At 36.6% G+C, this 15,202-nt stretch overlaps 1 protein-coding gene across 1 annotated transcript; it reads left to right on the top strand.

Moving 5' to 3' along the window:
- The first annotated feature begins 1,964 nt into the window (after positions 1-1,964).
- On the top strand, positions 1,965-14,984 carry LOC103992090 (26S proteasome regulatory subunit S10B homolog B). Its single transcript, XM_009411679.3, has 10 exons — positions 1,965-2,174; positions 4,114-4,233; positions 11,266-11,402; positions 11,556-11,717; positions 11,828-11,914; positions 11,988-12,074; positions 12,268-12,405; positions 13,282-13,473; positions 13,598-13,696; positions 14,489-14,984. The coding sequence occupies exons 1-10, from the start codon at positions 2,072-2,074 to the stop codon at positions 14,561-14,563; spliced, it is 1,200 nt and encodes a 399-aa protein (XP_009409954.1). The 5' UTR covers positions 1,965-2,071; the 3' UTR covers positions 14,564-14,984.
- Positions 14,985-15,202: the final 218 nt, after the last annotated feature.

A 15,202-nucleotide genomic window follows, 5' to 3' on the forward strand; every position in this document is an offset into this window, starting at 1 on the left:
CAAAGAAAGCAAGAAAACTCTCATTTAAGTTTTTCCAATATGTGTAGTCCATCCCATTGAAAATGGGAGGACGAATGAGAGAGTGACCCTCTCGAAAGTCGTAAAGAGTTATTTCTCTTAAGTGTTAAACCAATTGAGAAATCACGAGGCTTTGATACCAATTGTTAGGATCGGGGTCGGCACTAAGACGGGGGGTGAATTAGTGTAACGGAAAGATTACATCTTGATTAAAACTTCGTTCGATAAAAATCGTTTCCGACGAAAACCTTTTCGTAAAGATCTTAACTTGAAACCCGTTTATAAATGTATTGAAAGCAGTAAACAATTAAAGAGGTTTGTAATAAAGATAAATTGCACAAAGGAAATGCAAACCAGATTTTAGAGTGGTTCGGTCAACGTGACCTACATCCACTTTCGGCTTCCTCCTTCGACGAGGTCACCGGCGTCCACTAGAGGCCTTCATTCAATAGGAGAAGGCCAATCACCTTTTACACCTCTCTTCTCCTTTTCATTGGTTTAGGAGATAACCCTTATAAGCACTCACACTCCTCTTACAGAATTCTAAATTTAGAGTGGAGGAGGGAATTTCTAAAAAGATTACAGTAGCGTTTTTCTACTTTTGAACTCTATGTGATTATGTGCTTTAACCAGGGATGAGAAGGGTATTTATAGGCTTCAAGTTGATTCAAACTTGGAGCATAAAACTTTCCCATCCCAAGTTCCCCGAGCACGGGCGGTACTACCACCTGCACTGGGTGGTACCACCGCCTAGTGTCAGTCTGACGCTGACACTGCCCTGGGTGGTACCACCGCCTAGTGTCAGTCTGACGTTGACACTACCCTGGGTGGTACCACCGCTTGGGGGCAGTGCTGGGTGGTACCACCGCCTAGCTGGCCCCTAATTGGGTTGGCCTAAATTCAAACCCAATTACGTGCTAACTACGAAATATAAGACATAATCTAAGCTAAACAAATCTATAAGTCTATTCTTCCGGCGAGCTTCCGACGATCTTCCGGCGAACTTTTGACGATCTCTCGGCAATGTTCCGGCGGACTCCCGGCAAGCTCCTAGACTTCATGATAATCTTCTTGGCGAGTTCCGACAAACTTCTCTGGCAAGCTCCAAGACTTCTCGGCTGGTTTCGACAGAACTTCCGACGAACTCTCGAACTCCCAACGAAATCGCGTCCTTGACTCCAGGACTTCATTTTGCTTCATGCCTTGCTATTGTAGTTAATCCTGCACATGTAAAACATACTTCGATCTAGACAATTAATACTAAGCATTAATCAAGTTGTCTGACATGTCATTGGTCCCTCGACGCTTCATCCGATTCTTCGGCGCATCATCCTCTCTTACAGCCTATTGCCCAATCGGCCAGTTGACTCCGCAACTTCGATATCCTTGGCATAATATCTGCTCTTCTTGGCCCGATGCCTGAATCCACAGTCCGAAGCCTTCTGTCGATACGTCGACCGATCCACCGGTCCAACGTCCAATCTTCTAACACATTCCTCCGGTCCAACATGATTTTTTCTACTTTAATTGTTTCATCCTGATCGAAGCATCCTGCATCACTCAAAACGTAGATTAAAATATAAATACATATCAATTGATTTCATCATCAAAATACGAGATTCAACATGTAGGTGGTGGAAAGAATAGCATACACAAATATGAATGCGGAGAAGGAAAGAAAAAGATGAGAGTAAAAATAAAATTAAAGAAATTATGAATAATAAAATATTATTTTATTATTTTTAAAGGGATTATGAGTAACTAAAGGATTGTAAATAGTAAAATAAAGTTTTAAATAGTAACCTCCCATTGTTCTTGTTGATATTTATCTGTGACCAATGGAAATCATTGTTGGTATCGGATCGGGTTACCGGGTTATCGGGTCGGAGGACACACCGAAGTCGATAGAAACCGATCCGCACTCGTGTTCCGTGTTATTGGTCTCTCTGTCCGCCCTCCAGTCACATCTCTCCGCCTCCTCCACGATCGACCGACCTAGAAGGAGAGGGGGGGTAGAAAGCGCTGCCGCAGCCACGATCGATCCGGGTAAGAGATGAGCGACGGCGGAGATGATGCTGTTCGGCGACGGAACGCGGTCGCTGATTACCGCAAAAAGCTCCTTCAGCACAAAGAGCTCGATTCCAGGCTCAGGACACGTGCGTATCCGGATCTGCCACGATCAGCCTTTTCGTCTTCTCTCCCTCTTCGGTTCTTGTCTTTTCGCTGCCCGAGTGATGAATTACTTGATCGTCGTAGTTGTTAGGGTTTGGAATCTTTTCCGTTCTTCTTGTCGCCCTTTTCTTGTGAATAAAGAAATTTCTGGATTACGCGGAGATTTTTTGTTGTGAGTAATTGAGTATAAACTTTGAAAAACGGGGGTTTTATAGCTTGTTATTTTGGTGGAATTAGAGAAAAGCTAGGATTTTACTAGTTCTTTTTGGTAGGAGATTCATTCTTTTTTCTTGATTATTTGATAAGATGTATCGGATATTCATTCTGTGGTTCCTGATGCTAGAGGTGGATTATTTCAAGTCTAGGTTTTTGTAGGACAAGGTGGGCTCGGAGTTATGCTAGTCAGTGAGCTCTTAGAAAAGAGAAGAAGATATGCTGAGCAGGCAGGGAGGCGTTTGTTCTTGATTCAAGTTGGTTCTGGAGATTTAGACCTTAGAATTGAGTTTTTCTTTTTTTTTCTCTCGTTTAAAAATGGGTGCTGATTGTGGCATTCATTCAGACCGTTTAAGTATTTGAAGTTCACTGCTGCAAGATCCACATGGAAATAGGAGGAATGGAGAAAACTCAAACTGTCTTGAGGTTTAGGCAAGTAATTGGGGTTAGAAAGGGGCCAAGTCTTGATAAATACAAAGAGTTAAGTAGAAGCAACTTGTTAGTATAGATATGAAGGATTTAGTTGGGAGGATGTTCGTGAGAACTATTCCATAGTACGAGTCCATTTTTTTTCATATATAACATGGATCAAGAAGCTGTGAAACTTCAACATATACAAGTAGATCTATGACTCCCGATGAAACATTGAGTTAGAGAAAAGCAACTTATTAGATTAGATACGTAGAGGATTTAGTTAGGAGATGTTCATGAGAACTATTCTCTAGTAATATTCCAATTTTTTGTTTCATGCATGCCAAGGATTAGTGTGCATCGTTCAACATGTAGACTATGATCAATGTGATTGCATATAGTGCACATCATTTGGCTTCCCATTAGTGAATTCTCATTTCGAGGAGGCATGAAAAATTCATCTAGAGGTAGTGAACTATGATTCAGTGCTAATCTATGATGCAGTTTTACTTTGACAGGGAATTTCCTGATTTCACTTGAATCACTTATTCCTCGCACCATGACCAGTCATATATTTTAGATACTTTCCCAAATCTTACTAAGTTTCTGTTAGAATAATTTGTTGCATGCCTTTTAGAAGTCAGTATTGGTGCATGAAAGTCCCATCATCTTATGAAACTTCTGTACTAATGGACTTGGCTAATGGAAGCTTATAATAGGTGGCTTTTCTTTCTACTTGTACTTAATTTTCCAAAATAGTAATATTAATGCCATAAAGAAACCATGCCCTAATGTGTACAGGGACCACGATGTATGCAGATAGGCTGCCTGCTGGTATGATAAATAGTTGCCTGTACAAATAAGCATGGTGCTTACTTCCAATCAATTGCAAGTTCAAACTATAAAATTTACATATTTACATGTTATACAAATGCCTTGCTTATTTGTTTATTATTTGCAAATATCAACCAGTGAAAGCTGCTAACTAGGCTAAAATCTCAATGCTATCAGCAGCAGCATCTTTTGTCAAGAATAATGGACTTGAGATAGTCTATGGTAGGGGAAATTGGTATTTTATAGTTTTTCTTTAATCTATGATTAATCGCTCTGTATTTTTTGTGTTGAAAATTTTGTCGCATTAAGCTTGTATGATTAGCTCACATGCTGACTAGTCACAAGTAACATTTTGGTAGGTGATATTTTTTTGTTAATTGACTGTTACGGGTTGGTAAAGATTTGAACATCGCAAACAAACTCTTCTTACCTCTATGATAATGCTTATGATTGAATTGAATGCAGTGAGGGAGAATTCGAGGACCTCAAAGAAGGAGTTTGCTAAAACTGAAGATGATTTAAAGTCTCTCCAAAGTGTGGGGCAAATTATTGGAGAGGTTCTTAGGCCACTTGATAATGAGCGATGTGGGTACTATTTTGTCATGCCTTTGAATGCCCTTAATGATATATTTCTTTGTTGACTTACAGAGGTTTCTTTTGCAATATCTTCTGAAGTTCAGATTGGAGATCACAAATAATTTTCCCAGTCCTGCCTTGAACAATCTATCATTTCTTATGTCTTCCTAGTGCCATCATTTATTGCATATTTCACAAGATTGGTATTGATATCGGGATTGACCATGGACGATACAGCTATGATTGACAAGATTGATTGATGTGACTGAATTGAACTGAAAAATCAAAAGAAAATTTTAGAAAAATTATAAAATATTATCTGAAATGCTTTGAAGTTGTATGCTAAAAATTCTTTTATATTTAGAATTAATAAAATGTCGAGTTTCATAAGTAGACATATGAATAGCACTTCATATGCCAATTGAAAAATAGTAGAGAATAATTTATACAAAGATCTTAATACGGTAGATCTTAATGATTTGTATGAATGTCATGCAAAAGACAAAATTAATTCACATGCAATTTTGAAGATAGCGATGAACCCCATGATAAATTCAATGCTTCATGTGAAGTGTTAGGTAATACAAAATTACAAACACAATCAAAGAAAATTTTTATGCAGAAAGTGCCTATGGTATTCAAGTTTATTGCAAATATGATAACATCTTCCTTCTATTTTATTACATTTTTTAACTTAAGAGGTAATTAGGTGTTACATTTTGTATTCAATATGCTTCCAGCATCGTTTTCACTTGATTTTATGGCCATGAATGATGAACATTTCAAAAATGGTGATGGCTTATGAATTTGATGGTTGCAACAAATATCAAATATAGTAGTGTCCCCTGCGCTTTGTGATCATAGTCTATCTTTTTTGCCCTCTACCTGCATCAACTTCTCTCTTCTTCTTCCATTCTTCTCTATTATCACCTAGAAGCAACTAATTGGCCAATTCTGATTGAATTTGATTGGTTTGAGTGAACTCTTACAAATTTCTTTTTATAAGGTCAAGAAAATCAGCTAAGATTGGATTGGTCTGGGGTGATTCTTGTATTGTTCAAATGTATACCAATAACAGTAATTTATTGTTCTTGTCCAAATTGTTCTCTACAATGGTTAGTCTGTCTCGGGTTAAGGAGATAATTCTTAATAACAGTGTCCTTGACGAAGTATTGAAAACCAATTAAATCAGTCTGTATTAACTGGTATTTATCAATCTGCCCAAGAAAACCAACACCCAAACCCAGCAACTTTGCTCGGTCCATTTGTGTGTGCGTGTTTTTTTAGTTTTGAATCTTGACAGTGTTAACTATCTTTCCAATTAACCTTTCTTTCTCTTTGTCCCGATGGTGCCGTGTGCCACTCGCTGCGCACCGCCGTTGGTTGCCACTAGCTATCTTGCATCACTCACCATCTCGGTACTTCTCTTCCTCCTCTCCTCCTTCACATTGTCTCCGCCTACTCTTCCTCCTATTCTGCTATTCTTCTTCTCCTCCTCTTTTCTTGGTGCTGTTTGACCAGTATGGATCAGGTATCTAGACTCACCAATGGATTCTCTTTACATCCATTGTATGAAGAAGTTCCACCAGAAAAGTCAACATTTTTCTGGATGTATGTTATATTATTAAAAGTAGAGCACCTTATAAGCTTTCTGTAGAGGTTTCACATGCTCTTTGTAATTGCCTTTCATTGATTCACAGAGTCTTACCAAGCTCTGTATGGAACATTGTATTGGTTTGGGAATTAATTGTGTGATTGCATATTCATTGCTTTCCATGTAGGCTTCATTATTCATTGGTATTGAAATTCTCTTGAAGGAAATGTAGTTCAATACAAGAGAATATAAATTTTCTCATTCATTAATCTTTTCTGTATGCAAAGGCTGATTACAAACTGTACAACTATGAAAATTGATTCTTTACAATATTTTATTTTAATTCATTTCCTATAATATGGATTGATTTGATACTAATTGAGTGACCCAAAATAGGGGATAGTTTCCTTTAATTATGGGATTATAAAATCCCTTAATTATGGGATTTAGAATCCCTTAATCATAGGATTGTCCAATCATTCCCAACTTGCTAGTTAGATCCTCATAAGAACTTTGAAGCCCTTTGGTAAAAATATCTGCTAGTTGCTTCTCTGTAGGAATATAAGGCATGCAGACAATTCCTTCTTTAATTTTCTCCTTTATGAAATGTCGATCAACTTCAACATGTTTTGTATAACCATGATGCACTGGATTATGAGCAATGTTGATAGCAGCCTTATTATCATAGTATAGTCTCGTAAGAGTTTCAGTGGGTATTCGTAAATTTTTTAGAAGCATTTTTAGCCATAAGAGTTCACAAATTCCTTGTGCTACTGCTCTGAACTCTGCTTCAGCACTGCTTCTAGCAACAGCTGTCTACTTGCTCCTCCAAGTCACCAAATTCCCTCCAACAAATGTACAATATCTTGAAGTCGATCTCCTATTTCTTATTGATCCTGTCCAATCAACATCAGTGAAGGCTTCAATTCTCATATGATTGTCCTTTTTAAATAACAATCCCTTGCCCAAAGTCTTTTTTAGATATCTAAGGATCCTATATAGCGTTTCTAAATGTTCTTCATGTGATGAATGTATAAATTGACTCACTACACACACTGTAAATGCCAAGTTTGGACGAATATGAGATAAGTTAATTAACTTGCCTACCAATCCCTCATATTTGATTGCATCTCCTGTGGCTCTTTGGGAAAAGACATCCGAATATATGATGAAGATCTATTGGAGTGTCTACAGGCTTACAACCAAGCATCCTTGTTTCTTTTAGAAGGTCAATGTGTCTTTCCTTTGCGAAACAAATATCTTAGTCTTTGATCTCATTATTTCCATGCCCAAGAAATATCTTAATTGGCTAAAATCTTTAATTTCAGACTCTTTGGCTATGATATGCTTCAATTTTTCCAATTCTGAGGTATCATTGCCTGTTAGGATAATATCGTCCACAAACTATAAGAATAGCAATATCAACCTTTTCTGAGTGTTTATAGAACATTGTATGGTTCGAGTGACTTTGAGTGTAACCAAGGCCACGAACTAACCTTGTGAACCTCTCAAACCATGCACGTGGTGATTGTTTGAGACTATAAAGAGATCTTCTCAGCTTGCACGTATTATTCAAGCCATACAAATTCTCAAAGTCGGGAGGTAGATCCATGTGTACTTCTTTCAGTTCTCCATTGAGAAAGGCATTTCTCATGTCTAATTGTTGTAAAGACCATTCAAAATTAGCTGCAACAGATAACAATACTCGAATTGTATTTAGTTTTGCAATCGAAGCAAATGTTTATTGATAGTTAGTACCATATGTTTGAGTAATTCCTTTTGCTACCAATCTGGCTTTCTATCTTTTAATAGAACCATCTGCCTTATATTTAACAGTAAACACCCATTTGCATCCCATTGGATTCTTCTCCTTTGGCAGATGCACCACACTCCAAGTATCATCCTTTTGAAGAGCTTTCATCTCCTCCATAACCACCTCTCTATTCTGGAATTAATAGAGCATCCTATATATTTTTTGGAATTTCAAAACCAAAAAAGTGAAAGCTTTATGATGTGACACATTTAGATATAGGATGCATCGTACAAGATCTAATTCCTTTTCTAATAGCAATTGGAATATCAAGATCTGAGGAAGGAAGTTACCTGTGTCTATGTCTGGATTTGTTGTCAGTTCAGACTCTTGGCAGTACACAGGAGGGTAAACATCGACCTTTTCTAGATTCCGCTGTCTTGAATACATGCAAAGCTCAAGGGCAATCATAGTGATATCTCCACCTAAACCAGACTGTCCAATAGTATGGTGTGGCGTTGGAAATTTGGGTTGTGGAGTTAGAGATTTGGATTTAAGAGTATCAATAGGACTTGTTAGTTATTAGCTAGGTAGGTTTGGTAGAGTGAAAGCAGGAGACGAATTTGACAAGGAAATATGGATTGGTAGAGACAGTTCCCAAACACAATCTTCTTGGGTAGAATTCTCCCACCGAAGATGAATATTTTGGAAAATATGTTTGGTTTTTAAAGAATGTGACATCCATAGTGACAAATATTTTTGTCGATATAGGATCATAATATTTGTAACCCTTTTGAGTCGGGGAGTAGTCATTGAACACACACTTTAATGCACAAGATTCAAATTTATTTCGATGATGGTTATGGATATGGACAAAAGCAATGCATCCAAATACCTTTGGTGGAAAAGAGTTGAACAATCAAATGGTGTTTGAAAATTAAATATTCTGATAGACATTCGATTAATCAAATATGAGGTACAAAACTTGTATTTTTGCTTGGAATTGATGTCGGATCATGGTATGAAAGTTCTTGAAAGTTTTTTGAGCATCAGATTTTTCTTTGAAGAGGTAAACCTAAGATACTCATGCATGGTCATCAGTAAATGTTATAAACCACTTGGTTCCAAATAGATTTGTCACTTTAGAAGGACTCCAATTGTCACTATGTATAAGACTAAATGGATTGGATTCTTTGTAAGGCCGAGAAGGAAAGACAATGCGATGGTGTTTAGCAAATTGATAAATTTCATATTGAAATAGTGAACTATTATTGTTTTTGAACAATGAAGGTAAAAACTTTTGCAAATAAGGAAAGCTTGGGTGACCTAGTTTATAGTGCCACAACATTATTTCAATACTAGGAGTGTTACTATTTATTGTCAACTGAGCTTGTCCATTTGAAGTAGTGTCCTCTTTAAGATAATAAAGTCCTTCACTCTCTTTAGCATTGTCGATTTTCTTCCCCGAATACAGATCCTGAAATTCATAGTGAGAAGGAAAGAATTTAGCAACACAATGCAAATCCTTTGTGAGTTTGCTAATAGACAATAAGTTACAAGACAAGTTAGAAATATGAAGTACAAAATTTAATACAAAGGAATCTGAAATTCCAATTGTGCCTTTTCCTACTATTGAAGAAAGTGATATATCAACAACTTTTCTTTTAAAAGTTTTCAAGACAAGGTGTGTAGGAGGAAAACAAGTGTGAAAGGCTAGTCGTATGGTCTGTTGCACCTAAATCTACTATCCAAGGAGCCTTAAGACCAAAAGAAGCAGACAAAGCTGTGAAACAATTACTTTTCTTGACCAAAGAGCAAGATGATGAAGGAGAAAGATTAGGATTTTGGCACTAGTTTAGAAACTTAAATAGTTGCTCAATTTGTTCCTTACTGAACAGAGGTGTTTCGGCTCCCTACAAGGTGGTGGCAAACTGATTGTCGACTTGAAATCCTTGGCTATTAGCCTTATCTAAAACTCAATTGTTCTTCCAGTTTGCTGGTTTTCCATGAATCTTCCAGGAAGTTTTTCTTGTGTGTCTTGGTTTATTGCAAAAACCACACTACTTTGCCCTTATCATCTCCTTTCTTTTGATTATGTTGCACAGCGTTAGCAGAAGAATTAATTTCAGCTGTCATAATAAGTGCAGAATTTTCTGCAACCATAGATGGAGTGGAATATCCCATCATGACTTGTCTTCTACTTTCCTCCCTTCTAACTTTGGAGAATGTAGCTTGAATAGATAGCAATGGATCCTTCCCCAATATCCATCCACTAACTTCATCTAGTTCCTTGTTTAAGCTTGCCAAATATTGAAGGGCTCGATTCCTCTCAAGCATTTTTATGTATCGAGCACTATCAACCCACATGATCGCTCAAAATCATAAAAAATATCAAGCTCTTGTCAGAGTGTCTTCAAGGTATTAAAGTATTTTGTAACACTAGAATTATCCTGTTTAAGCGCTTTGATATTGTTTATAATCTCAAATACTTGGGTTGAATTCCCCATATCTAAATATCTTGACCACAACATCCCATAACTCCTTTGCTGTTGATAAAAACTTATATGTTTGGCTAATTTTTGGTTCCATAAAGTCTATCAACCATGATATGATCATGGAACTTTTAGAATCTCATACATCGAACTTGGGATCATCCTCTGCAGGTGCCTTTTTGGTCTGATCAAATAGTTGATATTTCGTCTTCCTTGAATATACAACTTAACGAACTGAGACCAACAAAGAAAATATTGTCCGATTAGTTTATGCGTTGTAATCAACAAGGATGGATTGTCACCCAAGCTGTTTGTTGGAGATGGAAGCATTGGTTTTATCTTCTCTCCTCCAGATAGAGTAGCAGAGGTTCCTCACAAGCAAACAAGGAAGAAGAAATAGTTGGGGCTGATATGGAGAGTGGCAGAATAGAGGAAAAAACCTTCAGCAATTAAGGCTGAAATAAAGAAGAAAAACATTTCTGTAGGAACCAATCCTTGATACCATGAACATAAGAGTATAACTTTTTTCAGTCATTAATCTTTTCTGTATAGAAAGGAAGACATATATAAGCTGATTACAAACTGTACAACTAAAGAAATTGATTTTGTACGATATTTCATTTTAATTCATTTCCTATAATATGGGCTGATTTGATATTGATTAAGTGGCCCAAAATAGGAGATAGATTCCCTTAGTTATGAGATTATAAAATTCCTTAATTATGAGATTCAGAATCCCTTGATCATGGGATTTTCTACAGTAGTGGTTTGTGACAAAGCTAATTCCTTTTACCTAACCATGTTCTTTGTTTCTTCTAGCAATCTAACATTGGAATATGGAAGTTTGGAATAAGTAATTAGGCATTGAATAGATTTAACAAACAATTCTTTAAACTAGTCATCTCTAAAATCGAATTCATCTTTTTGGATTGGGCAAATGACATAAGCATTTTCTAAAAACTTAGATGGATTTAGAAGCTTTTCATAAAAATAAGATTTAGATGTCATCATGTACTTCAGAGAGACAGAAGTGGCTTGATATTGAGGCTCAAACTTCCATAATCCATTAATGATTCCTTCTAGCATCTCTTGACACCTTGTAATTTTGTTGTACAAAATTTCTTTTTTCAAGTATACCCTTGGTTAATGACATTGGCTAAACTGATTGTGAACCATCTAAGGGGCTGAATATGTTTATGAACCAGTTATTGTGAAGGCGAGCAGTGGCCCAAGGTATGTTGTTGGCTGCCGCAGCAAAGTGGACAAAGAGAAGCTGACAGCTGGAACACGGGTGGTTCTTGACATGACTACTCTTACCATCATGCGGGCTCTTCCACGAGAGGTTGAATATCATATATTGTTGCATGTTTAAGGTTTACTAATATGTGATGGCATTTAGTAAAATTATTGTTGTATCAGTATTTTCTCTTATCATGGATTTTAAAGAGCAAATATCGGCATGCGTTTGTGTTTTGTGCTCATTACTTGGTTGCAGGTTGATCCTGTTGTGTATAACATGCTCCATGAAGACCCTGGGAATGTTAGCTACTCTGCTGTAGGTGGACTATCTGATCAAATAAGGGAACTGAGAGAATCCATTGAGCTGCCTCTTATGAATCCTGAGCTCTTCCTTAGAGTAGGAATTAAACCTCCAAAGGTTGGTGTAGATAATTTTATTACTGAGTATCTACCTTTTAAGAAGACAGAACCTTGAATATGATTATTGTCATGTTTAACCTCTTTAGACAACTCATTTTATGAGTGCAGGGAGTCCTACTCTATGGTCCTCCAGGAACTGGAAAGACATTACTGGCAAGAGCAATTGCTAGCAATATTGATGCAAATTTTCTTAAGGTAAATTATTGTTAAGACTTAAGACATTCTGCTATGCTTTTTATATTTTTAACCTTTTGATGTTCATGAGTAGGTTGTGTCAAGTGCCATAATTGACAAATATATAGGCGAAAGTGCACGGTTGATCAGGGAGATGTTTGGCTATGCACGTGATCACCAAGTAATTATCTGCCTCTTTGAATTCCTTTGACCTTCTCTTTTTCTGGTTTGGGATGTTTAGTCAATTAACATGGTTAAAATATAAACCTCATCTTTTGCCTGGTTGATTTGCTATAAGATTGCTTGCATATGAATTCATCTTGCACTAAGTGTATCATGATCATGGATGTGAATTGTAAGTTTATGCATCTCAGCCTTGCATTATTTTCATGGATGAAATTGATGCCATTGGTGGCCGCCGGTTCAGTGAGGGAACCAGTGCAGATCGTGAGATTCAACGAACCTTGATGGAACTACTCAATCAGCTGGATGGATTTGATCAACTGGGAAAGGTATAACTCATTATTCTAGCAATATTGTCAGTGCTTGTAACTGTTGTTGTAATCGAGTATTACCAAATATCTATTCGTTAGATATATTTTCGAAGTTGTAGGGACTAAGAAGTAAGAACATTACATTCTTTTAGATCTCTTGTATCTGGACTTATTTGTCCAAAATTTGCAGAATAATAGTCCATATAGAAATATCTTATGGACTTTATATCAAAAATACATGGACCCTTCTCATGGTCTTTTATCCTGTCCATGAAAAGGACAAATCGTTATGCTACGATAGGCTTTAGTGGATATGTTTGTTTAAATGGCAACTATGATGTTTCTTATAAGATGTCAGAACTCTCTAGTTAAAAGCTTTTTTCACAAATTTTCTGTCCAGATTATATATTGATATTGGACATAACTTAAATGAGAAACCCCTTCCCTTTTTATTTGATTTTCTAAAATATGGGGGTTTTGGTTTTGGTTTCTGTTTTATAGTTAAGGTCAGAGAAAAGTTTTTGGTGGTTTGACAGTATAGAGTTGAATTTTGAATTTATTAGTTTTGGCTGTTAAACTTTTTTAAAGATCAAGAAAAGGAGAAGAAGGAAAGAGGAATTTTGTAGATCGAGCAGCGGATTGGCAGTTTAACTATTATATGGAGCTCCAAGGAAACTTAGATGACTAGGCAATGCACTCATTTCGTAGTAGCTAGATTTATATTTGTGGTTAAGAAAATGCAAATTATCATATTTTAATGGCCTTTCTTTTGTATTTATATTATCAAAATATGAGCATTTTTCTATGTATGCCTTAATAAATTACTTTACGAAGAATTGAGTACCATATGTATCTTGGTTCCTAAGTGACGTTATCTTTTCCTCATGGTGTTAGGTCAAGATGATTATGGCGACAAATCGACCTGATGTATTGGATCCTGCTCTTCTTCGTCCTGGTCGTCTGGACAGAAAAATTGAGATTCCATTACCAAATGAACAGTCGAGGATGGAAATTCTCAAAATTCATGCTGCTGGTATAGCAAAACATGGTGACATCGACTATGAAGCAGTTGTAAAACTTGCTGAGGCAAGTTTGTTTTTCATCCTTGCAAAGCATATTGTGGTCACAAGCAAATTATAATTACTTCCATTTTTTGTTTGTCTCTACACTCGTTAAACCTGTTTTATGAGTGAACTTCCCATTTTTCCAGGGTTTTAATGGAGCAGATCTTCGTAATGTGTGCACAGAAGCCGGTATGTCAGCAATTCGTGCAGAACGTGACTATGTTATTCATGAAGACTTTATGAAGGTAATTTACCCTTTATCATGAAGAATAATTTGGACCATACGAGAAAATCAAATCCAGCTGTTTTCCAGTTGCTTGAAGCTAGTCAGCACAAATCATATCTTCATTTCTAATGACTTTGGTGAAGAATGCCAAACTGAAAGTTGCACTCGGAAACTATTTGATTGAGACATCTATCAAGTCTCTTATTTTATTCCAAGGAGTTCTATTTGATGCATATAGAATTTCACATTTCCTGTACTTTGTCAATATACCTAAACTGTTTGATAGGTGATGCCATCTGTCTTGAAGTTTCTTATGGCGCTTTCAGTAGACAGTTACTGCCTGATGTGAGACCATTGTTCTTTATGCTGTCATTTCTCATTTAGTTATATTTTATTAGGATAAATTTCTAAAATTCAACATCTAGTTATTTTTAGAGGTTATAATCCGACCAGTTGTCTCTGCATGTGCCAGTTGATTTATGTAATATAATTAGTTCTCTTTAAGATATGTGATGTACCAATTGAGGACTCGGAATTCTTGCCCTTGGCTGTGTCTTCAACATGGTTGCTAGTTGCTACAGTTATTTGTGTCAATATAAACTGTTGTGTTAAAGTCATACTTTCATCCTTCAATGGACAAGACAGATTAATATGATGTTCCTTCATTGAGTTTCTTAAGTTGTAGCCTTCTTCTATATGAACTAGTGCATTTAAGTTTTGAATGCATGCTTATCATATTAATTTCCTCATCAATGAATCAATCACAAGGCATGATGCTAACACATCTTTTTGCATCTATTGATTTTCTCAGGCTGTCAGGAAACTCAATGAAGCAAAGAAGCTAGAATCGAGTGCTCACTACAGTGCTGATTTCGGCAAGGATTAGGTAGCCTATTAATTATACCCTTCCTAGGATCTTGGTGGTTTATGTCTCGCTTGTAACTTGATCAACTACTTGCTTCAGTTGTTCTTTGAATTAGAGCTCAACTGTTTGGTTCTTGCATGATTTCCTAATTTATCTGTCATCTGGAGAGGGGAATAGCATCACACTACGTGTGTTCCAAGGCGTAGTTTTAATCTGGTCGAAGAAGTATCAATTTGGATAACTGTTCTTGTACACAGCATCAGACTTGGTCGATCGCGATCGACAGACCCACCGATGGGACTTGAGATTTAGAGCTGGGATCATCTCTATGGTTGGGGTTAGGGTTGTAGGTCAAGACAAAGGTTATGCGGATATATGATTTATGATTGGAGTATTACTACTCTTTTTAATGTGAATTTATATATGATTTATGATTTACCGACGTGAGAGGAAGTTTATAATGATTTGTGATTCAAGGATTTTGTCACTATGATTTGTTGTTATACATGGAGCAACATTATTTGTTGCATATGTTTACAACAGAACCTAAAGCAATAGATAGGTTTTGTTCGTTAGACCCTAACACTGCTTTATTCTGGCATATAATAATATTCAGGAATCTCTTTGAGATCTTGCACGTCGAATCAGCAAAACACCAAA

Source organism: Musa acuminata, chromosome BXJ1-7, assembly GCF_036884655.1.
Source record: "Musa acuminata AAA Group cultivar baxijiao chromosome BXJ1-7, Cavendish_Baxijiao_AAA, whole genome shotgun sequence".
In the NCBI taxonomy this organism is placed as follows: domain Eukaryota; kingdom Viridiplantae; phylum Streptophyta; class Magnoliopsida; order Zingiberales; family Musaceae; genus Musa; species Musa acuminata.